General features: G+C 29.5%; 2 protein-coding genes across 6 annotated transcripts; one reads left to right on the top strand and one right to left on the bottom strand.

The window, feature by feature from the left end:
* The first annotated feature begins 767 nt into the window (after positions 1-767).
* LOC140675104 (ATP-binding cassette sub-family G member 1) lies at positions 768-12,759 on the top strand. Of its 2 annotated transcripts, none has more exons than XM_072909215.1 (11): positions 768-1,221; positions 5,583-5,896; positions 6,618-6,791; positions 6,921-7,131; positions 7,444-7,560; positions 9,112-9,254; positions 9,332-9,500; positions 9,759-9,859; positions 10,597-10,752; positions 10,924-11,042; positions 11,123-12,759. In XM_072909215.1, the coding sequence occupies exons 1-11, from the start codon at positions 1,056-1,058 to the stop codon at positions 11,349-11,351; spliced, it is 1,899 nt and encodes a 632-aa protein (XP_072765316.1). In that variant the 5' UTR covers positions 768-1,055; the 3' UTR covers positions 11,352-12,759. The 2 variants fall into 2 exon arrangements, with proteins under 2 accessions (XP_072765316.1, XP_072765400.1); XM_072909299.1 differs by lacking the exon at positions 768-1,221 and adding an exon at positions 1,276-1,638.
* LOC140674894 (ATP-binding cassette sub-family G member 4) lies at positions 11,685-27,516 on the bottom strand. Of its 4 annotated transcripts, XM_072908852.1 has the most exons (15): positions 27,379-27,516; positions 27,109-27,221; positions 26,772-27,017; positions 19,276-19,581; positions 18,825-19,008; positions 18,445-18,568; positions 17,678-17,823; positions 15,443-15,566; positions 15,138-15,252; positions 14,756-14,884; positions 14,479-14,594; positions 14,166-14,334; positions 13,806-14,062; positions 13,542-13,675; positions 11,685-13,278 (listed from the first exon to the last, which is right to left on the bottom strand). In XM_072908852.1, the coding sequence occupies exons 4-15, from the start codon at positions 19,496-19,498 to the stop codon at positions 13,059-13,061; spliced, it is 1,941 nt and encodes a 646-aa protein (XP_072764953.1). In that variant the 5' UTR covers positions 19,499-19,581; positions 26,772-27,017; positions 27,109-27,221; positions 27,379-27,516; the 3' UTR covers positions 11,685-13,058. The 4 variants fall into 4 exon arrangements, with proteins under 4 accessions (XP_072764953.1, XP_072765191.1, XP_072765023.1 ...); XM_072909090.1 differs by lacking the exons at positions 26,772-27,017; positions 27,109-27,221; positions 27,379-27,516 and adding an exon at positions 23,586-23,749; XM_072908922.1 differs by lacking the exons at positions 26,772-27,017; positions 27,109-27,221; positions 27,379-27,516 and adding an exon at positions 23,447-23,579.
* Positions 27,517-27,519: the final 3 nt, after the last annotated feature.

Here is a 27,519-nt window from a genome sequence, read left to right as displayed (position 1 = left end):
AAGTTTCTCATATCGGTGGCGAGGCTTTGTGGATGAGCGCCTGTAACTCGACTTTAGAGCTTTATTTTTACTTGTAAAAATTTCTGTATTATGTTGAAATATCGAATAAAATGTCCTAAAAGTTTCGAAGAGATTCGCTTAATAATTTCTTTAAAAAAAATCCAAAAGATCGGCTTATTTTTAGCGTTATACACAGAAAAAAGAATATTCTTATATTTTGACAATATATCTTTAGCTTCAAAATGTAAATCTTGAAATGAGATTATATTGCGTTCAACAAAGAAAATTTTTTTGTTGAAAAGACATTTTATATAGTTTAACCAAGAAAAATATATTCTTGTTATTTAAGAATAATTTTCTTGAATAAAGAGGAAAAAATGTTGGATAGAAAATAACACATGTTCAAATCGAAGATTATAATTTTCTTAAAGTTAAAATAATTATTTTATTCTTGAAATGACAATCGTAGTATTGAAATAAGAGTATAATACTGTTAATTTAAGATTTTTAAATTCTTGCAAGAAGATTATAAATTATTGCGTATATATGAAACAATAAACGCGTTCATATGAGTATATATAAATTTTGATTTGACACTTACTTTTTTTTCTGTGTAATTTAGAGATCCCCCTTTAAAAATGACTTAGGTGCGTCAATTAAAAAAAAAACCAAGAACATTAACATAACGATATTCTGTCGTTTCACGATTATTTATAATAGTAGTGAGTGCGTAAGTCGGTTCGTCGGCGGTTGATTAATATCCTCGTAACATATCCAGCAGTTGCGGCTGGGGATTCGCGAGTGATACTTCACGAGTGGATTCGCCTTTCGTTCTTTTAAAGCGCGACTAGAACTACATAAAGTTGCGTAACTGTAAACGAACAACAAGTCGTTCGAAAGAGCAAAATCGAAAGTGTGTCGCTCCTATGTTGGCGATAGAAGGAATTTAAAGATCACCGCGTCTTTTATCATATGCTCGCCTGCGAACTCTGTACAGTGTAAGCATTCAATTTAATCAATTGACGTAGCGGACGGTTAGTTAGGAACCGAGAGAGATGTTGGAAGCTAACGATAATAGTCAAAATGATGTGATGATCAAAATGCTCGACGACGACCGTAAGATCAAGTTAAGTGAGTCGGAAAAATTGGCACCTCCAGAAGAGCGAAAGTCACAACTGCGTATCGAATTCAACCATCTTAGTTATTCAGTTTACCGTAAAGGTACGTTTATTTTTACATTGTCCTATATATTTGTTTCTCTCTTTTTCTCTGTGAGAAAGTACCAACTGCAATTTCTCGTAACCACATGCTAACTGATAAATTTGTTTATATAATTTTTTGAACGGCCTTAGAGACGCTTGGTGTTGTGGCTTTTAAGCCTTATCTCTTTTATAGTTATCAGTTCGCTTTAACCTATCGTAAAAATATATTTCATATCGCGTTCTACATTTTATATATGTTTGGAAAGAAAGGAGACTATAATTTACATATTAATTTCGTGTACTACCATTTTACCAAATGTGAGTCTCATCTCATGATAATTCTGCACAATGAAACACGACGATTAGTGAAGAGAAAATTGCGAATCATTTCGATGTCACGTCGTTCAAACTTGCGACGGGAATGTCCTCGCTACAAGTAAGAAATTTAATTACAGCTGGTTCTTCCATTGATACAATAAAACAGTAACGAATTTTAATTGTATATTGATCGACTTCAAACTATTAACGGTTGAAAAAAAATAAGCACTTCTGCTTCTGACAATGAAAGATATATGGTACACCAACATAGTAGTCAGATAAAGCGTCACTTTCGTCACTGACGTACAAAAAATCAAATATAATATACAAGCTCTTTTTAAGATATAAAATTAAGTTAGAAAAATGGCGAGTAAGAGCAAACGCTGTAATTAGTGCGCAAATATTTTATTCTAACAATAAGTAACAAATTAATCTATTATACTAACTTATGGAAGAACACATCAACTCAACAATTTCTTATAATTAAATTTCATATTTAATTTTAACCGAGTGACTAAATAATAATGTTTAACTTTTTCTGAAACTTTTGTATAACTATTTGCTGGTGTCATTTAATGATAAGTTAATGTACAGTTATATACATTAACTTATCATTAAATGGGGCTTAAAAAACCCCAGGGTCAAGCACACTTTGACGTCAAAATATGATCAGTTCGAACCAAATATGACGTGATGTAATGACGTAAAAATGACTGAAAAATGACGGACTAATAAAGTAATTATATTAACTTTATTTTTAATAAAGTTATATAGTTATATAACCTTAAATAATAAATTTCACGTGTAATTTAATTGTATATATCATACAAACGCACGAGTTTAAGGAATATTTATAAGAATATTTATAATATTTATGTCGTACAATCTTCATATTTAGCCCATCATCAGCCACAAATTGTAAAAATATATTTTCATGCATATCTGTTACTAAACTTTTATATGTCCTATCAGATGTAGTATTGAGCGCTCACTCAACAAAACATTCAGCGAAATTAAACGCTGAGAAATAGAGCGATGTCACAACTGTTTTGTGCGCTGAATGCGGCCAAACAGACCGATGACATTTCAAGACGTTAAAAAGACGTGACTTTATGATTTTAGACCTATTAGTGACGTTTTAATGACATATTTGATCATGAATCTTTTCCTCTAGCGTGAACTCGTGAAAAGTGAAAAATTCACAAATATTGAATTTGTTAATGAAACTTTTCACTTTTCACAAGTTCACGCTAGAGGAAAAGATTCATGATCAAATGTCACGATTAAGTCTTAAGTTATAGAGGAAATTCATGTTAGGGCCCTGAGGTATAGAGAATTGTGAATATTAAAATTATACACAAAATTGTTTGAATAATTTAAGATATTACAAAAAATTAAATGAGTTTTTAGTTAAAATGTAGTAATACTTAGGCAATTTATAATAATGACTTAAGAATCATGATATTATGACGTTCTTTTACAACATCATTAAGACGTCACAAAAAAGATGTTTTAAATTAGACATTATTTGGTCACGTGACGTCATTGAACCAGAAATGACCAGTTTTCGACGTTAAAATGACATGTGCTTGCTATCTGGGTTCTCATCTGTTATTGTACTTTTGCGCTGAAGAAGGTCATAAAATTGACCGAAACGTTAGTATAATAGATTAATTTGTTACTTATTGTTAAAATAAAATTTTTGCGCACTACGTACAGCGTTTGCTCTTACTCGCTTTTATGCAAAAAATCAATCTGCTTTTTTTCTGGACAGATCGCGTATATATTCTCCGATAGATAAATTGCGAAAACATTTTGAAAACACAATAATAACATCATGACCTGACAAAAATTTCTTAATAATTGCACTAAGATGATCTCCATAACGAAACAGAATATTGTCAAAATAAAATTTTGTGAATAATTTTTCTCAAAAATTAATTTATAAATATTATGTATTTTAAATTTTTAATATATGGCAAATATTTCATTATAAACTTTAATACTTTATCACAAACTGCTTCACTTATCACGAATGGAATATCAACAATATAAATAAAAAATAGAACGTCATCAAAACATCGTGTTATCAGATTATTTTAAATCTCAAATGATCTAAACAAAGAGCTTCTAAAAATTAAATTCACATGAAAACCATTTTGAATCTTTATTTAACTATTTATTTTATTTATTTTACTATTTTATTATTCTTAATGCGTAATATTTTATGTTGCAATATTTTTATATTATTATTTAGAAAAATAATTGTGTATTTTTATAAACATATATGGATTAATGTGATTGCTTCATATTTTAAACATGATATAACTGAAATATTTTTCTCAATTATTTAAACAATTTCTTTCTAAATTTAATTTTGCAAATATATTGCTAAGATAATTCGCTATATTGTTATATAGTTTTGCTGAAATATTATTTAAAAATTAATTGCGCAAATAATTATCATTATTTTCTAAAAGATCAATACTTTTAAATCTATTTTTACAAATATATCTTTATATCTTATAATTGCAAATCTTAAATTTTATGCAAGATTTCGTCGTACAATTTTATAAATGTAGTTCTATGGGGGTTTTTGCGAGTCAATTCGCGTCTCTAATAAAGAGTATATCATCCGAGTAGTTTAGAGTAATTATTTGTTATGGAAATGTCAGTGAATTCTTAATTCGTTTATTAGAGCCATCAAAAAAATTTGTTTTTCTGTACCTCCATTTTAGTAGATCGTATGCATTTGAGATCTAAAAAAATCGTCAAAGTTATTCCAATGTAATTTTAATTTAGATGAAGAAGGAAGTGGATACCAGTTTTACATTTCGAGATTCGTGAATTTGATTGACATTTACGCGAAGCACTTTTTAGCCTTTTAAAATATAAAATTAAATAATTAATTTATTAAAGTAAAGATTTGCCTTGTAGAATATAATTTAATTTCTAAATTGTAAATATTACCTTATGTCGCGAACTAACTTTTTTATAATAACTGTACCACGAAAGTTTTATAGTGACATAAATATTCATGAAAATTTTAATTATACAGAATAAATTTTTACCTTAGCTTACAATTTAATTAATTATATAATGTCAAATTTCATTGTCAAATCTCGAAATATATTAGATTTAATAAATTACACCTAGCGCAAATCAACTTGCAAATTAAATTTGTTTTCTTCGAAGTAAAAATAAAACAAATAAATATTCCTGCAAGAGAAAAATTTATAATATTTATAATATTTATTATAATATTAAATTATAATAATATTTATAGTATTATATAAAAAGTTAAATTATCAGCATAAAATTGTTTACTATTATTTATATTCTCACATTTTTTTACAATTTGATTTGGAATTAATAATAGGTAAATGTACATTGTGTTATGTGATAAATATAAATCGCGCTGTAAATTTTGCTCTCCCGTTTGCTCTGCAATTATTGTGTTTAAAAAATATATACAATTAATTAATACAACTTCCTTGAGATAATGCATGCAAATAGTTCTAGAATCATTTTTACCCTTGGCTCGAACAAATCAGTCAAAAGCTGTTAACGTAATATTTTTCTAGAAATCTTTTTTGTTACTTAATAATTTTATTATAACTTTATATTTATTTATTACTTTTGCGCTAATTTTTTTATCAAATTATTTTCTATATGCTCTATTATTAAAACAAAAAAATCTTTTCTAATTTACACATCACATTCTAAGAAAAAGTTATTAGAAGATATTTCTGTTTTTCACTTGGTTACACTGACTCAACTTCTTTAAATACAAATAAATAATGAGCCACAAAATTTGTTTGTTTTTATTTATTCTATTATTTCAAAATTGATTAGATTTAAATACTAATAGGTATATATTATTGGAAGATAATCTACAAATAAATAGAAAGAGATAATCTTAATAAAAAGTAGCATTGATATCATAAATTTAGATTCATGAGAAACAAAGTATGTCCTCTGTTCATCTCCTCCACGTATTATACCTTACGTCTTTGTCGTTATAAAGTAACGAGTTATTAACAAAGAAATGTTTAACGATAGAGATAAAAAAAATGATCTTACACGATGTGACCGGACACTTTGAACCGGGAAAAATCACGGTGATAATCGGTCCTTCCGGTGCGGGAAAGACGACGTTGCTAAAAATCATCTCAGGCGAACGATGGTCAAACGTTAATGGCACAGTCGTTGTAAACGGCGTCGAACAGAACAGAGGAATGTTCCGTAAACAGATGTGTTACGTGCCGCAACAATTCTCCCTGATGCCATTTCTTACAACGAAAGAAACACTCTACGTAGCGGCTCGACTGAAGCTCAATGTTAAACAAAGCAAACAAGCGATTGCTCATTTGATCGTAAGTACGTTCGAGTACGATGAAAAAAATGCTAAAATACATTATTCGTTCTTCGAAAGGTAACTGGAAATTATTTGTCAACCATCATAGAATCTGTCTAATACAATTTAAAAAAGACACGGGAAAAAGAGCAAATTTTCTGCAATTTTTGGATGTTAAACATGAGTTGTTCGCGAATTAAACAGAATTAGAGATAATTAGAGAGAATTAAAGCATTTTACGCAGAGCGTTCCAATTTTTTGCTTTTTTTATCGCATCTTATTTTTCATATACAATTCATTTACAATTTTGGAATTTAGATTCCTCTAATTAATTTACAAAATTTTGCAATAAAAAATTTTTATTAATTTTAGAAGATAATGCATGAGTTATCCTTTTTAACTGTCTAATGTTTTAATGTGTTGCTAAACAAAACTTGTTCAACGCATCGTAAATTACATTAAAATAATTCTTCTTTGCAAATGCGATTGCAAATTTTTTGCAAAATCGTGACGTAATATAATAATAATTACAAGACCCGAAAAATTGTAAAAAAAAATTATCGAAAATGTCATTCTTTTTCTTGTATTTGAAAAAAGTTATTTTTTTGTAACTATGTAGAGTTACTCTATCGTTGAATCGATTATTTTTTTTTATTACTGTACACTCCGTGACCAAGTAAAATGCACATCAAAATATATCATCCACCGAAGATATTGAGTTTTGCTATTACTTCTGTCAGGTGAACGAAATCGCTAAGAGTCTCGGTCTATCGAAGTGCCTGGATACCCTGACGAACAAATTGAGCGGCGGCGAACGGAAAAGACTTTCCATCGGCGTGGAAATGATCACCAAGCCGTCCGTTTTTTTATTAGACGAACCGACAAGTGGCCTTGATAGTGCAGCATCTAATCAGGTAAACTGCTACAATAACGATCATTATACAAAAAACGTTATTCGATACAAGCACGAGATAAACTTCTTTTCCTATGTTTCATAAAATAATAATATTAAAATGTGGGGCGGGGGGGGGGAAATATTTTAGCTCATTAATGTGTTACATAATATGGCGAGAGCAAGCTGCACTGTGGTCTGCGCGATACATCAACCCAGCAGTCAAATGATTTCACAGTTTGACGATATTATGGTACTTGACAGAGGTAGATGTATGTACTGCGGTCCAAAGAGCGAGATATTGAACGTGTACGAAAATGCTGGGTTCAAATGTCCACGCTTTTACAACATAGCTGAATTCGGTATAATATAATGCTTTTGAGCCAGTTTGACGAATAATTTATTAGGAAAAAAAAGAAGAATTAAAGAAATAGCGTTTACTTAAGAATCCCAGTTTTGCGTATTTTTTTGTCATGTCTTTTTCATACAATTTTGGAATCTAGATTCTTCTGATTAATTTCAAAAATTTTTATCAATTTTAAAAGACAATGGAGTTATCACTCTTTTCCGTTATCTAATTTTTTAGTTAAATCTGCTAAGCAAACGGAAATGTGTTCTTAACTGACATTGAGACAATGTACGCAATAATGACTTACAATGTTCCCTGATTGCAGTACTCGAGGTAATAACTGAACAGAGAGATGGAGATTTGGAGCGTCTATACAAGATCTGTCGTCGTGAATATGAAAAGTCTAAATCAATAAACATACACGATAAATATCCTACGAATGGTAAATTATAAACGTAATATATATACATATATTTTTATATATTTATATATATAGTAATTATTTTATATATAGGCTAAAGGTGCCAATTATGAAATACTTTTTTTAAAAGCTTATATTTTTTTTAATTGTAATTTTTAACTCAAAAACTTTATGTGGTTTTATAGCTAGTACGTTCAAGTTTTACCACTAAAAAGCTTTATATTAATAGCTCAAATGTGTATTTTATTTGTTACAATGATTTTTCTTAGGTTTGAAGAATTCGTTTGTTTTTAAAAAGGTATCCTAATATGAGATAGTAAGGTTTTCTAATATGAGACAGTCTTATATTAGAAAAAAAAACACACTTTCAATTAAAAACCGTTTCATTAATTTTTTTATATAAATGTAACATCACAGGTACTTTCTATTATTAGTTAAATGATATAAAACTACAGAAAACAAAAGCTTTACTTTTTGCTACCAAAAAAAGATTATAAAATATTTTTAAGATATTTTTTATATCTTGTGTATATCTATAATAATCTAGAAAATTAAAATAACATATCTTAGAGATTCAAATAAAAATGTATCTTTCTAACAAAGAGCGCACAAAAATAAATTGCAATAATAATAACGTTTTTAATATTTCAAAAGAACAACAAAAAAAAAGTTTTACTTTTGGCATAAAAAAATTATATTTTTTAAATATTTTTTATACCATGCGTCTGTAAAATTAGAATAACATATCTTAGAGATTTAAATAAAAATTTGTCATCCCAAAGAGCACACAAAAAAGGTATTATAATTAACGTTTTAAATATTTCAAAATAAAAAACCAACAAAAAAAAAATAGAAAAAAATAGAAATTTACATTTTTGATAATTCATTATCTTACTTGTGGGAGAAAAATCCTAATATGAGGTATCTCATATTAAGAACTATATAAATCACATATATATGATAAAAGTTGCGCGTACAAGAATCTAAAGTAATGATCAAACACCAAGATATAATAATTGTTGCATTTGACGTTAATAACATACAATAAAAATAAATATGTTATTAAATTATGTTGTTTGCAAAACCGTCATACACTCGTCCGTACACGTGCGCTACGCTGCTGTTATTTACTTACGATTTCCCGGTTATCTATTATCAACATGAAATAGTAACATTTATAAAGAAAAGTGATTGCGTTTGTAAAATAATTGGAGGTCTCATATTAGGAACCCCTCTCATAATAGGCTACTTTACCCTATATATACAGTCATATCATCAATATAACATATTATTTAAACTTTTTTTTCTTGATTATCTTTACTATTTCAATAATTTATTTATCTCGTTTTTTTTATTAATGACAACATATTTTTTTGCCTTCGATGTCTGTGTAACAAAAATGTAAGTGTATTTTATATGTATTGTACATATATGATATATACCGCGTCAATTTCTATGAGCATTTCGATTACAATAAAGAAGTAACAAATTCAAATAAATCAGATCAAAAAACAAGATGAGAGAATATAAAGTGAGCGTGAAATTTCAAGCAATAATTATCGAATTTTGCAGAAACGAAATCGTCGACTTCTAAACATAATTTCGAAAGAGATGATGTACTTACATCCGCGAATGACACAAAACAAAGATTGCCAATGTGGCAACAACAAAAGATATTATTTTTAAGGGCTTTAATTTGCATCAAGCGAGACACAGTGAGTAAAAAGCTAAGAGGCGCAAACAGTTTGCTCATACGAAATTAACAAGCTTCTGGGATTGTTCAATCTTTCAGACCATGACAATGCTGAGATTCGCAGCACATGTGATAGTAGCATTATTATTGGGAATGGTCTTTTATGACTTTGGCAATGATGCGCAAAAAGTCAACAGCAACATAGCTTGCTTATTCTTCTTTCTGCTGTTTCTATATTTTGCAAATTCAATGCCGGCAGTGCAGATGTGTAAGTAACATAGATCCTTTTCCTAAGATTTTATACTCTTAAGTATAACATTATAATTTACGTGAGTTTCTCTTTCAAGTAATTAAATCAAAGATTCATTATTAAATTAAATATTACACTGACATTTTCCGAGTTAAAAAAATGAAAATTTTTATGGCAACGTTCAAAACTTGTATCGTAACAAATATTGTACATGAGTTTTATAAACGTTAAACCTTAAGATATATAAATGTTCTATTTATATCGCGTTAATTAAAGTTCCCACAGAAGCGGCAGTGTTTCTACAAGAGCATTTAAATAATTGGTATTCCTTGAGATCCTACTACAGTGTAAAGATATTAACGGATCTTCCGATGCAAGTATGTTTTCTAATAGAGTAAACTCGGGTAAGATGGCCATAATAGTTTTTTAAAATGCAAAAAACATACTTTTATTTTTGTTATTTTTTAATAATGTTTGACATATTATTTTCACTGAAGCTTAAATTACGTAATATTATCGAAATTAAAAGGAAAATATTTAATAGAAATTTCATATTATCAAAATAGTATAACATAAACATTGGCCATCTTACTCAACTTTTAAGGAAAAGAGGACCATAGTGACGGAAAGGTGGCCATAATATTTATGAAAAAATAGTGAAAACGAAAATAAAAATTATAGATCATATAACAATTTACATATCTTTATAATATGTCTAACGTCGATTACGATAGCTTAACTGTAATTTATTCGACGTTATAACAGTTTTTAGTGGACAAATGAAAAACTTTGCAGGTAGTCAAAAGTGAAAATATGATATAAGATTCACAATATCGTTATTTCGAATAATGTATGCATATAAACTACTGTAAATATCGATTTTCTTTGATAATGACTAAAAAAGCGCACTATATAGCGAGATTATTGAAAAAATTACAGCCTATGGCCATCATACCCTACTTTACCCTACATATATCTCGAAAAAACATATAATAATATTCATACAATATTTATATTGTTAATATTAGAAGTCACACATAATTGTGGACGTCTCTTGCTTTTAAAATCGGATAAAAAGATTTGTTTTATTTTTTTTTAATAATTTAATTTTTAGATACTTTGCTCCTCGTCTTTCCTGCTTATATCGTATTACATGACTGGACAGCCGATGGAGCCTGACAGGATTCTGAAAGCGTGGAGTATTGGTGTATTGATAACAATTCTTGGACAAACAGTCGGGATTCTGACGGGTTCGGCTTTCGACACTGAGGTGTTGCAACACATCTTTCGTATCTAATCTTCACAAGGATGATTCATTTACGATAACAATTAAGTTTATCAGAATCCATCAATCGTTTATCTAATTATCTGAATTATGCTGTTAATTAGTATTATATAAAAATAACGTAAGTAGGTAATGATGATTTATTTATTTTTTCAGATAGGTATTTTCTTAATACCGGCACTAAGTATACCATTGTTGCTGTTTGCCGGATTTTTCGTGAAGATAAATGAATTATCGGTGTACGTACAACCTTTAAGCACCGTGAGCTTTTTCAGGTGAACAATTAATACTTTTTCCTATGATATGAGTTATTTTTTTCAGGCAATTGGAAAAAATGCGCAAATTTTTATTGCAGATACGCGTTCGAGGGAATGATGCAAGCGATCTATGATCTTGATCGGCCGAATTTATATTGCTCGGAGATTTATTGTTACCTTCATTCGCCAAAGGCAATTCTTTCGGCGATGAACATGCCTACAGTGTCGTTCAACGTAATATTGACGATACTTGGCTTTTGGATATTCTGTTTGCATGTTATCATTTACGCAGTGCTTTGTTGGAAAATTTATTACGCGAAAAAGTGATGTATAAAATTAATTTTAATAAAAATGTACTTACACACTTTGCCTCTCTATATTAATCATAGAACAAATAGTTTTTCTACCAGTGAACAAAAGAGATAAGAAAATAAAAAAAAAGAATGTTAGGCGATGTAAATATGAATTTTGTGACATTTAATGGTTATAACACATAATTGATATAACAAATAACAACATAGTAAAATTTATTTTTTATAATTAATTTTATAATTATATTGAGTATAATTAATTAGATTAGATTAATTTACTAGATTGTAAATCATTAATATTGTGCTGTATAACAAAATAAATTAAATGTAACAATATTACATAAATCAAAATATCTTAAGTGAATAGGTATTAAAAACCACCGAGTTAACAAAGCTATCGAGAATATCAAATAGGCAGTTGGATGGACAAAACTTTTTCCCTCTCTCTTTTTCTTGTCTTATTTTTCTCGCATAAATGTGCATAAAATAATAAATAGCATACAAATATGTACTAATAATGATACGGCGATAGTAATAATAATAATAATAATAATAATATATAAAGTATATATAATAAGTTTACAAACTCTTGAGCGACGATTCACACAATATTTTCAAAAGATTAAAGTTAAAATAAACGATTAATGCATCTTACTAAATCAACATATTTTTTCATGATGTATGGAATAATTTGGAAATGACATTTTGATAATACGGTATTTTACGATTGTTGTATCAAAATTCTTGCAGAATATTATATAAATATACTTGATTAAACGTGTGTTTTTCATCTTAAAATTAATATTTCTGTGTCCTTGTCCGCATATTTTGCGTATCACGTTCTTCAATGTATCTTATCAAATATGTATAATAACATGATTCAGCTCCATTTGACTTATTTGTTTATCAATCTCGGGTGAATTAAAATCATCAGCTGTCATAGACGGGCTATAATAGACGCAATTAAATCCAGTTTAAAAAGAATATCTTACTAATTCACCATATTAATGTCACATATACGTCACCACGCACAGCTTTCTTACGCAGCATCTATAATATCACATTCGAGCAAAAAGATTAAATACATTGTATCATCTATTAGTTAATGTACCGATGCGTACGTACATCTCAATGAAAAATGTAGATCAAAGAAGCATCTATTGTACAGATGTCTGTTATTAAATGTCAAATAGCCGATCTGTCATTTTTCATTGAAATCATTATTTTCAATATCCTTCGGTATGCATTCAGAGATATGTCTGTATATATATGTACATACATACATATACGAGTCTACACAGTCTCATGTTTTCATCCACTCGCGATTATCACGAGATTACAATCTCGAGGATTTAAAAAAAAAAAATATATATATATATATATAAATCACATTTATATATATATATATATATATATATATGTATGTATAAAAAGATTATATATCTTAAAAAATTTATGGCACTCTCTTCGCTGTATAAATATCTGTTCGGGAGCAAATTTCGATAATAATAAAAATATATACGATCCAATAGAGACAAAATAAATGACTAATCAATTATTCAATTAAACGGAAAAAAAATATTCGGCTTTGACGAGAATATGATTTCATTTCAGAAATAAATTCGAAAATCAAGCACGTACGACTCGCAACCACGTGTAATTAGAATGCAAAAAAAAGATTGATAGTTTTATTTTATTGCGAAGATCCTTCGGCACATCGGCTTTATCGGGACGATGCAATCTTCCATCGTAGAAGCAGATAGGCACCACACCGTGTGATGATTAGTATCATGGTTAGCGCGATGATGTCGTTCCAAAATTGGTCCCCCCTCATACCGATGTCGGAGAGAAACTTGGAGGGATATCTATAGTGACAATACAACTCGCCTTTCTCTTTGCAATCTAGGATCGGTCTGTCCAAACCGTAAATGGCTCCAACAAAACTGTGAAAGAAAATAAATTCTCGTTCTCATAAGCATATAAAAACTTACGACTTTTTAAATCACCATCCATTGTATTAAATTATATACAAATGCCGTGCTATAAATATATAAATAAATTAAAAAGTTGAAATTATATAAATAAATTATTAGAAACATAAAATAATAACAGATATTGTGGATGTAAAAATAAATAAGTAATATATTATATTTCTGTGCTTAATAATTAAACACCAAATAAAGAATTTATAAAATATAATTCTTACCCTTCTAGACCATATCTTAAGTAACTGACGTAACTGCCCCATTTAAGGTAGTTTGGTAGATCGCGTAACGACACACCAAATCCGGCAAACATCATCAACGGTACTGCCAATGTTGGTCCCATAAATGTTCCATTCTAATAGTTGAAATGTTTTCATTAAATTTCATTTAGAGAATTAAATGTGATTTTTAATCACTCAAAAGTCTTATCTTGAATTACTATTATAAATTATTACAATAACAATTCTAATTAATTATTCACTCACCACGACGTTAAACACAGCGCCTATCATTAGACCGGTACCTTGTCCTATAAACATGATTAACATACTGACAGCGAAGAACATGAAAAATCGAATCAGTTCTAACGGCTGCGCCGACATAAGGTAGACGATTATTGAAAAAATGATGCAGCATATTATCGAAATTGGCACGTCGATCAACGTTATAGCGGTGTAAAATGCTTTCAAGCTGTACCATCTGTTGAAATGTTCCTTAAGTAAGATAGACATCTGCATCGGAACTGCAAGTCAGAGACATTTTTTTTTATATATTATCACTCATCCAAGTGCACATTTATCTTCATATTTTTATTTCCACATTTTTCGTACAAATGGCACACTTACACGTTACTATAGTGAGCATCATCGTCGTCATCATGTGATGAATCAGGATCGAGAAGAGAAGATTGTAGTTGTCTAAAACGCGAGCACCATCGGCGCCGGATCGCAGGAAGACCGAGCCCAACATTATCCCGACGAGCACGTTGACCGCGATGCGTAAGTGAGTCAATGTCTGCGAAATATATACAAATGTATATTCTTGCATATCTTCGGAAGAATATTCTCTCTTTCATTTTAAACGAAAGCCGCAAAAACATCCTTGCATGATCTTTAGAAACTGACTAATTAAATGGCTATTAATGTGCAACGTCCGTACCGTATCTCGTTTACACATGATAAACCCTCTTCTTAGCAAGATTTTGATTTGATGAGCGAGATTGGTCGCGTGCAGCCCGCTGTTATCTTCGAATCTATTTACCAAAGGGCGCGCCGCTGAAAGCGTAATGAAAGGAGTTAAGTATTATATATATATAAATGCTCTCTAAAAATGTAAATCAAATTAATGAAGCTATAACGTTTATATTAATTAATGCAGAAATTCCATCACAATTCATTGCATAGTTAATCGTTAATCTATCTTTCAATCTACCTACCTCTTAAACTTTTCGCATCCATCAGATCTGCTGGATTTTCAAAAAACTGTAAATTGCTTCCATTTTGTGATCCCTTTATCAACGTGTTTATTTTATCTTCGCCGTACTCTCCGCAAGCGAGTTCAATTACTGCAAACGCATATTTTACAATATTATTCTAAATAATATTCTATAATGAGTCTTATATATATGTATATATTTTTGCTTTCGATATTTTATATAAAGTCAAATGAGATGTGTAAAGAAACTTTTATAAAATTTTAAAACATAATTATATTACTCTCTTATTTGTTATTCAAAATTCAAAGATGTGGATTGATAGAAAAAATAAAATTGTCAAATAATTTTTTTAGGGAATTGTACTCTGAATTATTCTACGTACTGTAATCGGCTGGATTGTGATACATAGGACATGGTAGTTTTATGTTCTCCAAATAAGACAGCAGTTTGCTCGTCGTTCCTTGATACAAGCAATCCCCCTTCGCCAAAACATACACCTGTAGACATTTTTTTTAATGATTAATATATAAACATGATTTTAAAAATAAAAATTTCATCGCATACGTGATGTTCATTAAAACATTTGAAACATTACATTATTAATTAATTATATATTTTATGTATCTCCTTGTAATAATATTAAATTTTGTAATATAAAATACAGAATACATTTTATGTGGTACTCACTTGATCGAAGAGTTGAAATAAAGACGCACTAGGCTGATGGATAGTACAGATTATTGTTCTCCCTTGTCGTGCTAATATTTTCAATAAGTTTACGACTTGCATGCAAGACGAGCTATCTAGACCTCTGTAATAAATAAAAAAACAATGATAAATATAAAAATATATATACGATTTAATAAACACTTTTTTGGATTAAACCAGTTACGCATTATCGATCATATGTAGTTATTCATATACTTTTGTATAAATAAGTTGGAAAAAAATTAAATATTCAAATGTATATTCATATTTAATATAAATAAGCGCTAATGTTGAAACGCTTGTGTCAATTTAGCATACAAATCATTAATATATATGTAATATACAAACATCGTTTCTCCAACTAAGACGTAAAATAATGTAATTATCTGTAAATTAACGGTTAAAGCGCGAGACGAAATAATAAAAAATATTGCACGTATAAGAAAACCGCTAATTAAAAAACCGTGATAATAAATTATATTAAACGCTGACATTTTTATGTTAATTATGCTTATAAGTCGTTACTGTAATCTGTAAATATGCATCGAGTCTTTTGCCAGCCGAAAAGAGAATATAATTATTTCAAATAACGATAATCGTGAAACAAAATAATGAATAATTAAAGACACTGCTTAGTAGAGAAACCGCAAATTAAAAAAAAATGTGATAATAAATTGTTAAACGTATTGCTCAAAGTAATGAATACTCTCTTTATGTATGTTGCAAAAAGGTGTACATAAATCAAAGGTTAAATAGATAAAACAAGAAATAATAATACTACATCATAAACACGCTCATTAAAATTTGCGAATATAAATATGCAATTATTATAAAATATTGTTGATAATAAAATATTATTAATATTATTAAAATGTTAGATTATATACAGGGTTATATAATTGATGAAAAATCTTAATGGCAGATTCTTGAAATCATTTGGAGTCGATTTTTCCTCAGCGAAAATATCGAGGGACGTCATCATTTTTTGTAAGTTTCCAATTTTTATCATTATATATCTTTGTAATTAAGCCTTAAAATTCTATTACAGTAAACTCTATCTGAAATTAACTGAAAAATGTAGTTTTGATAATTTTTTAACTTCAAAAAGTTTAGTTTGCGAAAAGCGCCTTTTTTTCAATCGCTTATAACTCGGAAATTATTGATGCCTGGACATTTTCGCTGAGGAAAAATCGTCTCCAAATGATCTCAAGAATCTACCATTAGCAAGTTTGTCACCAATTACGGACACCCTGTATATACATATATACATATTATATATATATTGAAAAAAAAATAGATATTAAAAATATTAAATGATCCTTTCAAAAGCTAATATATATAACAAATATATATATATATATATACTACTGTCAAAAAGTTTAAGACCAAAAAATTTATAAATTTAATTTATCATTTTTTCCCAAAAAGTAATGCAAACTATTTTTACTTCTGCGGTATTATAATTCTATTATAATAATACCATAATCTTATAACTACTAATCAAAAAAGAAACAATCAGTAGAATGTCATGCTTCAGCGTGTAAAAACAAATAATTTTCTCGACGAGCCTAAAAAGCCGTCGTTAACAGTTAAGTGAACTGAAAAATCTTTATGGGAGATACTAAAGAAGAAATGAAACGCTATAGAGAATGAGACAATAAAAAAACTAATCGATAGGATGCCTAGACTTTGTTTGAAAGTTATCGAGAAAACGGATGGATTTTTTGATGAGAAGTGTTCAATGATTTTTCATAAATTAAAAACTATTATTTGTTTTCACTACTGTGTATTTCTTTTAAAAATAAAATTTAATTTGTTTATAATTTTAAGCATTTCTATTTTGTATCTTTTCCGTCATCTTTATTTATTACTTTGAACTTAAACTTTTTGGTATATTAATATATATGCAGGGTGTAAAGAAACTTGTACATATGGTATTAAAAATCGTTTCAGCGTTTTCTTAAATTTTCGAAATTTTCATGGTACTTTTTAACTTTGAAAACAAAACACTTTAGGACATACATTCATAGGATATTTTTTTAATAAAATAAGCTAAGAAATATACCTTTAAATTTTTTTATACTTAGTAAACACTCTACGTTATACATAACACTAGCGTTTGAAGAAACGATTATTTAATATTTTCGAAAAGAGTGTATAATAAATAAAAAAATTAGACGAAGTAAAAAGATCAATGCTACATGTCACGCTTACGTCGTCGGCTCGTCGAGGAACATCACCGTGGGATTATTGACCAATTCCAATGCAATGGACAGTCGTTTTTTTTGTCCGCCACTTAATCTACCGGATCTCGTATACATGTGTTCGTATAAACCAAGTGTGCTAAGAATTTCTTCAATCTGGAACATGCGTATAATTAATTAACTTATATAATAAACTTATATAATAAAAGACTATTTTCATCTCAATAGAGATAAGAAAAGAGATAAAGAAGGGTGGAGGAAGGAACGGAAGGGGAGAGGGAAAGAGAGAGATAAATAATTGATTATGTTTTGCCCAGTTCTGAATGAGTTTTTACAAAATACTGCGAGTGCACTTTAATCTAGTTTAAATCTCTTTTTTATTATAAGTTATATAACAAATAAAGACAAAAAAGTATGACAAGTATGTTTTTGTGCTTTTTTCTAAATAATAATAATTTAAATAATTACACAAAGTATATTTTACAGATTAGCACTCGTATATTCATGTATCAAGCGTTAAACAACGTAACAGATATGCACATGAAATCTCTAAATACATCCCTTCTAATGATGCATGTTCTGTCAAATTGATTTACATTCGGAATAAAATTAAAATCTGAATTATTCATATAATATACTAATTTAGAGGATTCCTTTATCTATTATATTACATTGCTATAATTTTTTAATTATTTCACGTAACATATGGTAAATTAAAGTGATCTGAGAGGAAGCATCTGTATGATTTTGTGCAACGATTGACAAATTTTTACTTACGATAATTTCCTTCTCGTGTCGCGTTGTTTTGCACGGTAGTTTTAAATCAGCAGCTACTCTCATATTTTCGATCACAGTGAGCAGCGGTTCCAATCGATCATCTTGTGTAATGTACGCACTACACCTAAGGCGTTAAACGGAAGTGAGTAAAATAAAAGAAAAAGACGCGCTTCACGCACAGTAATCAGCATTGATTAAAAAATATTAATAGACATCGCTGGTTTGGAAAAAAAAAGAGATACTAAATTTAAGAGAGATCTCATAAACTCAAGGATATCTATTAATTATATTTAATTATAGATATATATCTCATATATATTATTTATATTTAATTTATATATATATTAATAGAAGATCAGTACATATTGCTATCCACTTACTTTCGGAACGAGTTGAGATGCCGAACGCGACCATTGATTAATACAATACCATCCACGCCGGTTATGCGATATCCGGACAAGATGTCCAGTAATGTGGATTTTCCTGCACCAGACGGCCCCATCAAGGCAATCAACTTTTTGCCGGGCAGCCTCCCATTGATCCCGTGCAAAATCTCTTTGTTGCCTGAAATTTTCAGAATTTAAGATCGCTCGTGATGTAAAGGCGCTCGTGAATATTACAATTTCATAATACCCTTATTTAACTTTTATTTTTACTTGATTATTGCAATTAATCGATTGAATCAAACGTAATAATTTTTAAGATACGCATCAAAATTTGACACAGAAGGAAACGTCATTTCTTAATAAGCAATAATTACCGATACGTCTGTTTGAAAAAAAAAAAAGAAAAAAAAATATCTTTGTCCTGAGAAGGGTAAGAGAAAAGTACCTTTCCTAAAGCCAAGGTTCACCGTATAAGTGATATTCTCGAAGATGATGTCGATCGACTGTTTGTCATCTTTGTCATCCGTACGCTTAATCTGAGATTGCGTATCATCGGTCTCCCGTTTTATTTTGGACGCTGATTTAAGGTCGACCGTGCAAGTCGTTGGCTCGCTCGCACTGATTTCCTGCCGGTTACTCGCTTCGTGTATCAATACCTCCATCGTCATATGCGCTTTATATGCGTACCCGTTGAGTGACAGGGGAGATTATGCACGAACGGTCATCTGTTGTTCCAACGGATGCGGGCAACCTGGAATAAAGAAGAACGGGCAAAGTGTTAGAGAGCAACGGAAATTTACAATAACTGATAATCAAGAATGATAATAATCGTTTTTTATAGCATATATTATAATTATAATTTATAGCATATTTACGAGATTTGAATAGATTATACTATATGTCTTCATTTTAAAAGGTAAAAGCCAATTAAAAGACGAGGTCAAATGTGGTAACGATTTACGATTTTGCTCTAGGCAGTAAAGCTATACTAAACCTGTTGGTTTTTTTTTATTCTTTAATTGCCATATAATTACATCTTTTAGAATTACAGACAACTCGTGTATCGATACGTCATAACAGGGACAATATTATTCTGTGATTTGAAGAGGAAATCGAATATTTTACGGTTGAATCTTTTTGTCAAAACTATATAGAATATTACAACTTGTAGCTTTACAATATTAGAGCGAATTTTTATTGATGCTATAAAATTAATTCTATCTTTAGGATAGCATTAGTCACGTAAGTGAAACGTAACTAACGTGACTAATGATAAATTTGTACCAGTCTTTTTTTTCTCTCTTACGATTAAAGTACAAAAATTTTTTATCGATTAAATTAACATAGTACGTAAGTAACAAATGAACATATCATATAAAAATTAATACTTATTGTTATAGCCGAGATATGTAAATAATATAATTATTAATTATTAGGTAAGCATTGTTATTTATAAAAAATTTGAGGACAAAGTCTCATGAATCTTGACATCAACATATATGTATGAGTGTGTGTGCCATTCAAATATACATTAAATATTTATTAATTGACTACAAAGATATCTTTTTCTTTCTTTTTTACACAACGATATTAATAGTTTTAATAAAATATGGCCCTTTTTTTATTATTCATATAGATAAGATAATAATAATATGCACAAGTGTATTAGAAGGAAAATTCGCCAAGATATTAATTTATTACGTAATTTACATATGTGTTTATTTCTTATGAGCTCAGCAATGCACTCATTTTATGCGAGAGCAAAGGTAATTTTATATTTATCAGACAAATCTTTATTCCTGCGTTTCACGATTACACATTAACGCGAGTCTCATTCTGATGTACGATGCAGACACACAGATACGTACGCTAGTCGTCCATAACAATTTTTTATTTCGAAACAAGATTTAAAAGGGTTTGAAAGGTATAAAGGATTAAGAAAGATTACAATATTTTTATACGTATGTAAATGTAGTTTATTAAAATTTGTGCTGCTTTATAAAATAAAATTTTATCACACACTCAAGAAAGATAAAGAAGCCTAATTAAATTAAACAATACGAAAATGTGTGAATTTATTCAATTTATTTACATTTACAATCTAAACAAAATAGTCATAATATATTAAATAATTAGCAATTACATCTAATATTTAATTTTTAATAACACGTAAAATCACGTGAAAAGATATACTAAAATAAAAAATTAAATATTCTACTGTTGTCACCGATAGGAAAAAAAATTGAAATTTGCAATAGCACTCAACGATTATGCGGACCGTAATCTTTCAACAATAATCGACTTCGCGTCAACAAGATCGTATCACTTTAGCTACGGAGAGTACTAAGTCCAGTAACCTTTGATGATTTCATCGACAAGAGAATCATCAATCTTATCTAATCGTAAACGGATATATAAAATACTAAACTAATATAGTTGACTTTTATTAATATAGTAGACTTTTTTATTGAATTATTTTTATTCAATCTTCGCAGACAAGCCTCGTACTATTGCGAAATAAAAATCAACAGAGCAAGGTGATTGTTAATTCAGTAAAGAGTCTTTGCAATAAAGAAGCAGGAAATGAGAAAAGATAATTGATGAGTAGTACGTAGTTCGAGTTTTAGAATTGCGTCAGACATGTGTATTATCATCCACGCGCATGTACCGAAAAAAAAAAACTGTCACCAATCCGAAAGAATAATTTTTCATTATGCAATATGTCGTTTCTCCTATTCGAGCGTAAACTGTAAACTGCGATAAGCTAAATACGGAGCAAAATATTTAACTCACTACACGAGGTTATTTCGTAGGGTTTGACGTCATGCGGATAAAAGCAACGTATGAATCGCCGCTCGATTATTGACAGTAAATCATTTTATTCTTAATACATGTAATTTGCAATTATTTGCAAGAATTATTTTTAGATCACACGTCTTCATTTGGTCTCCATCAAAGGTTTCAAAGACATCTCTTGTTCTTTTCATACTTTTACAGGTGCCTTTTCATTTTTTCGAATACCTACATCAGAGAATAATAAATGTAACGAAAAATTATTGCGTTACGCGAGCAAAATTAATTTAATCTAATTACGCAATTTCCTTTATCGATGTCGACAAAATTTGTTAAAAAAAAAAAAAACAAAATCTGCCATTAATTTACGTCAAGGACGTAATGTCTCGGACGGGAGTCTCCCGAGTACAAGTTACCGCTCTAGAATGCATTCTAACAATAAATCTGTTGCAACAGCGAGGTGAAAGCAAGGTGGGATAACTTTTAAAAAAGGTACAGAGTGCACATGGCTGACGTATGCGTGTACTTGTTCGTCAACTTTTACACGATCGAGAAAGTGTTTACGTGCATGTTTATGTACCACATCATCTATCAAACGGAAAATGAAGTAGATGCATACGGCGACATACGGCGGTTACGCACTTTTCCCGAGTCATATCGTTGCAAGTCAAGTAAAGTGTCCGAGAGGAGAAATAGCTTTCTCTATGTTAAATTTTTTATTACATTTGCAACGCGCTATGATCGTCTCACTGAACGTTTTTTCAATTCGAAATCTTCAAAAAAATACACATTTGCGATATATGTAGATCGTGTCGGCAATGATAACGAAAACTCTATTAACAACATGTATTGCTGTTCAGATTTTTGATTAATTTAAAATTTAAACATTGAATTAAGTCAGTGATATAAAAATTATTACATAAAAAATATAAATTGAAAAGACATCTGCATCTATAAATATGTCTAATAAATATTCAATAGACACTTTTTCATCTATTTTTCACTTAGATATGTTACTGTTGCATTATGCAAATTGTTTCTTGCATAATTTTTTTTTATCACATCACGTTTAATGTAATATTTGAAGATTCGCAATATTATTTCCGCCTAATTATATAATAATTCTCTAAATAAAGACGATATATATAATAGTATAACGTCGTTATGTCCAATATATATTATCATAAAGTAACTATTAGTAGTGGCATAATAATTGTAATAATTATTGTGCCACGATTATGTCATAATACAGTAATTAACTTCAGTTTTTGCGAGTCCTTCTAACAATATTGTTGCAACAAACAGATCTACAATTCCACTTATTTTTTGTCATAATAAGTGGCTTATTAACACTGATCAACATTAATTGCAATGCTAAATGCAAGGTTGTGACTATTCATCAAGATTTTCCGTACATTATCTTTGTAATTGACGATTTAAAAGTTTGATTGAAATAAATTTCACTTTTAAAAAACTCGATTTTCTTAGCATCTTACGACACACTTTTATATCGCGACTCGTTCTTAGAGATTTTATAACTCAAAAAACAACTCTTTTTTTTTATTGATATACATTTTAATTTATTATGCAATACAAGCACTATGCGCGGAAGCACTTTTTCTGAAAATTCCAACATTCTAATGTTAGATAGATTAAAAATATGATTCTTGCAGTTTTGTGTGTACTTATAAAGACGTATAAAATGTCAAATTTTGCGAAACAAACTTACGATTACAAACGTTGATTAAGAAACATTAAGCAAGGACCGACAGACCAAGAATGAAATGTTTTTGATTGCGCACTTGTATAAACGTTTCTACTACCTTGGCACGTAAAATTCTCCGCGCGATGAATACAATATCCGAGAAGACGAACTTACACTTCGCGTCAAGGAAAGAACGAAACTGTTCGATGTAACGACAATAGTCGAATGTTAGTAGGATGCGAATTGCCAGTACTTACGGTCGCGAGACAAAGGAAGATATGCCCGGTTAAATGAATCAACGACACGCTGATCGAGTAGAAAACATCGCTCGTTATCATTGACGCGCATGTTTTGCGCCCCCTTGATAAAGGATGTCGCGAACGTCGGAAACGGGTGCACGGGCCATTATCAGCGCATCGAAATTTTCTCGAGAAAGCCTCTGTTCAAAAGCACCCATGTCCTCTTTAAACGTCACATTGACAGATAAGCAGCTGATTAATTGCATACACAGAATGAGTAGTCGCGTGCAAAGTTCACGAGAGAGACAGAGAGAGAGAGAGAGAGAGAGAGAGAGAGAGAGAGAGAGAGAGAGAGAGAGAGAGAGAGAGAGAGAGAGAGAGAGAGAGAGATCCGGACCGCGTGCGAGATTGGACTTTTACGTCTCTCGGGAAAATCGCTCGATTGCATTGTCACGTTTTCATTCGCGATGTATTCGCATTACACGAGTTGAGTGACTTATATTTATGTGTTGATAATGCCATTGTATGTTTTGTTCGATAAATTATGTTCCGCGCGTCATTAATGTATTTGTAAAATCGATTTTTTACAAGGAGCAAATTACAAGCTAATCTAATAAAGTTCCAAGACGCAAGAACATAGAAACAAAAATGTAGACTTTGATCCTGACGCAAATAAATATTCATTAGACATGATGATGTTACGAACTCCTTGATTCAACATTGATTTTATTACGTGGGTGCAGTGTTACATATGAATTCTTCCAATAATAAGATATTCCTTCAAAACAATAAGATGCGATGTTACACATAAAATAAGATTATACTTATATTAATAACATTAATAATTTTAATCTATGAGTAATTTTAGCTAGGAATATAACATGTATATTGATAACACAGTTGCACTTATTGATAACATAGTTACATTTATTGATAACACGCGAGAAAAAAATGACCATTTCTCGTGGATTTTTTTACGGCTTTCAAATTACTCCATCACATCATATTTTGAGAAATTTAAAAAGTTAAAAAGTTGTAAAAATGAAATAATTTAATATAGTTTATCATATATTATGATAATGTATGTATGTAATGTATTGAAGAAGTTTTGTTGCAATCAAAGTTAAAAGTACATTAAAAATATATTATTGGCATTCTTAGTCTTTAATTAATAGATTATGTTGGTTAATAAAATATTTACTATTAAATAGAAATCTATTAAAGTGATTAATTAAATTCAAAATTTATCAGATAGTTTTTTATGCTTATGCAAATTTGAATGTTTTTTAAATCGTCGAACGAGTCTGACGTCAAAATCAACAATTTAAAAAAGCCAGATTTGTAACCAATGTTGAAATTAGAAACTTCAATTTTTGCCGAAATTTACATATATTATACTTGCAAAATTTTCTACATTTATAATTTTAAGCACGTAGAAGAAAATGATAAGAGTTGTTTTAAAAACATTTGTAACAGTCTCCGGAAGAGTGTAAAAAATTTATAATGATAATCGTGTTATTTCTCACAAATTTGGAAATTGATATCCATTGATACTGGATATTTTTATCATAGATTGATAAAATATTAATACAAAGTACATTATAACATTTATGTACGCGAGTTAGAAATTTTTTATTCTCTTGAAAGAGGCACGTAAAATCGAACATTGTATTTTACGTCTTTAATATTATTCTAAAAAATTTAGAAATACGCAGAACGTTATAAAAATATTTAGAAACTTGATGAAACTTTGCAATTGCATATAATATTTTACATATATGCATGAATATATTCGTTCTAAATCGTTGACTTAGATAATTATCGTTCCATTCGAAAGCACATGTGTTCAGATATATTTTTAGCTGCTTGTCTCTTTATAAAAAAAAAAATTCTATCAAACGATCGAAAGCCAGCTAATTCCCCTCGTGCGGAAACACCATCAAAGGGACAATGACCTTTCGTTAGGCACGATTGCAGTAGATCGAGATCATTGAAGATTTATCTGGAAAAGAGGCTCATTGTTTAACGTTGAGAGTAATGAGCCTTTGAAGCAAAATGAATACAACTCAATAACGGAAAAAAGAAGCTATGTGTGAGTATTCACACTTTTTATTGTATTTATAATAAACAAGAGAACGATAAAATCGCTGTATTAATGACAAAAGCAAACAATAATTTGCCTGTCTGGATGACTGTGAAATTACTTGGCGTGACACAAGTCATGAATAAAAGGCTGTTGAATGAACAGAGTAGAAGAGAATTATTTCTTCGAAATGGGAAAAAAATTAAATTCTTACATCGTGGACACGCTTTTGACAAATTTGTGAATTGTATGAGATGTTGATAATAAGATGTCAATATTGATTTTTGTCACTTTTTAGGTTTGACTACGTACTTAACCTTTGAGATTTAACACTTGATGAATTTGATAGATATAATATCTCGACAGATAATTAATTCTACATAATATTTTTTCCATTGTTGTGCATAAATACACACACAATTTTTTCTTACAATTTATAAATATTCACATATAGATTGTGCATATACAAGTATGAATTACATATATAACGCAATATTCTAAAAAAAATATATTTATTAATCAAACCTTTCGCGCAAAAAATTTTTCTAAAGAAATGAACTTTTTGTCTCACATGAGGGACGCGGAAAGGATAAACCACTTAGTCTTTTAATGAAATGTCCGAATCAATTGAAGTCTGAATGTCACGTGGTCACACATTCCATTTTCACAATATTTGTCCGTGCATATATTTCATATATCTGGAATTTAAAGCAAATCAAAATTTCACGTGTTCATCGGAAGTTTGATAAGACAACTTGACTTGTAACTTTTGACATCTGCCTTTTGACAATCGTACTTCCAGCTTCTAATGATAGAGATAATGCTGCGAAAGCATTATGCGATATGCCTGACGCATCAAATGCACATGAAACTTACGATAATAAGTGAACGGAATGTGAAAGTGTGTATATATACATATATATATATACGGAGAGTATGAATGTATATATATATATATATATATATATATATATATATATATATATACATTCATACTCTCCGTATATGCAATATTATTACTCCATTTTGTGTGCATATATATATATGGAGTAATAATATTGCGTAAAAGATTGCAGAGTAAAATTGTAAAGTGCTCTTATTAAAAGTAACGATGTACTTACGGAACAGACTATAGAACACGTTCTTCAGAATTCTTTCTCACAACAAGACTCCAGGACGCGAACTGTCGACGACCGAGGATGAAGTACCGACTCGAAGACACCGATTCCCGCTTTTCTTCCTCTCTCTATCTCACTCGAATCCCCCACCCCATTGAATGGTCTGCGTGTTCTTTCAATCTTTCTCCTTTCTTGCGATCGCTGATGCTCCGGAACGTGTATTAAAATATTTGCACTTTAAATTGCAGTCTAAGGGATTTTTATTTTTCATTTATTTTCTCTCCAAAATAATATTCAAAAGCAAAGAAGATTGATGAATTTTAGAAAAATGTTATTCTACCAAAAGAGTTTAGATGATAGGAATTCCATTAACAGATAACACAATATGTGCTGATAAAAACAATTGTTGAAAACCTCCTTTGGATCGCCTTTATTCAAGCATGTATTGCAACACTAGAATAAAATTAAATTTTAGTACGACAATAAGTCTTACCCACGCGTGATAATCGTAATCATTGAATTGATTTATGCTTATTTGGCTCGTTATTTAATAAATAATTTATAGAAATAAATAAAAATATCTACATATGCTGCTATATAGTTTACTTACTTATAATTAAAATGATGATTCTATTTAATCTGACAATGTGAGAAAAGTTTGAGTAAAATAAATCATGAAAGATGCAAATAAGTGTAAAAACGACACATGTGTGCATTTTTATAAATTTTTGATGACACAATTTTCTACACA

This window comes from Anoplolepis gracilipes, chromosome 1 (genome assembly GCF_047496725.1).
Source record: "Anoplolepis gracilipes chromosome 1, ASM4749672v1, whole genome shotgun sequence".
NCBI classification, from domain to species: Eukaryota; Metazoa; Arthropoda; class Insecta; order Hymenoptera; family Formicidae; genus Anoplolepis; species Anoplolepis gracilipes.
The sequence above is the reverse complement of the archived record's forward strand: the minus strand, read 5'-3'. Positions and strand labels throughout refer to the sequence as shown.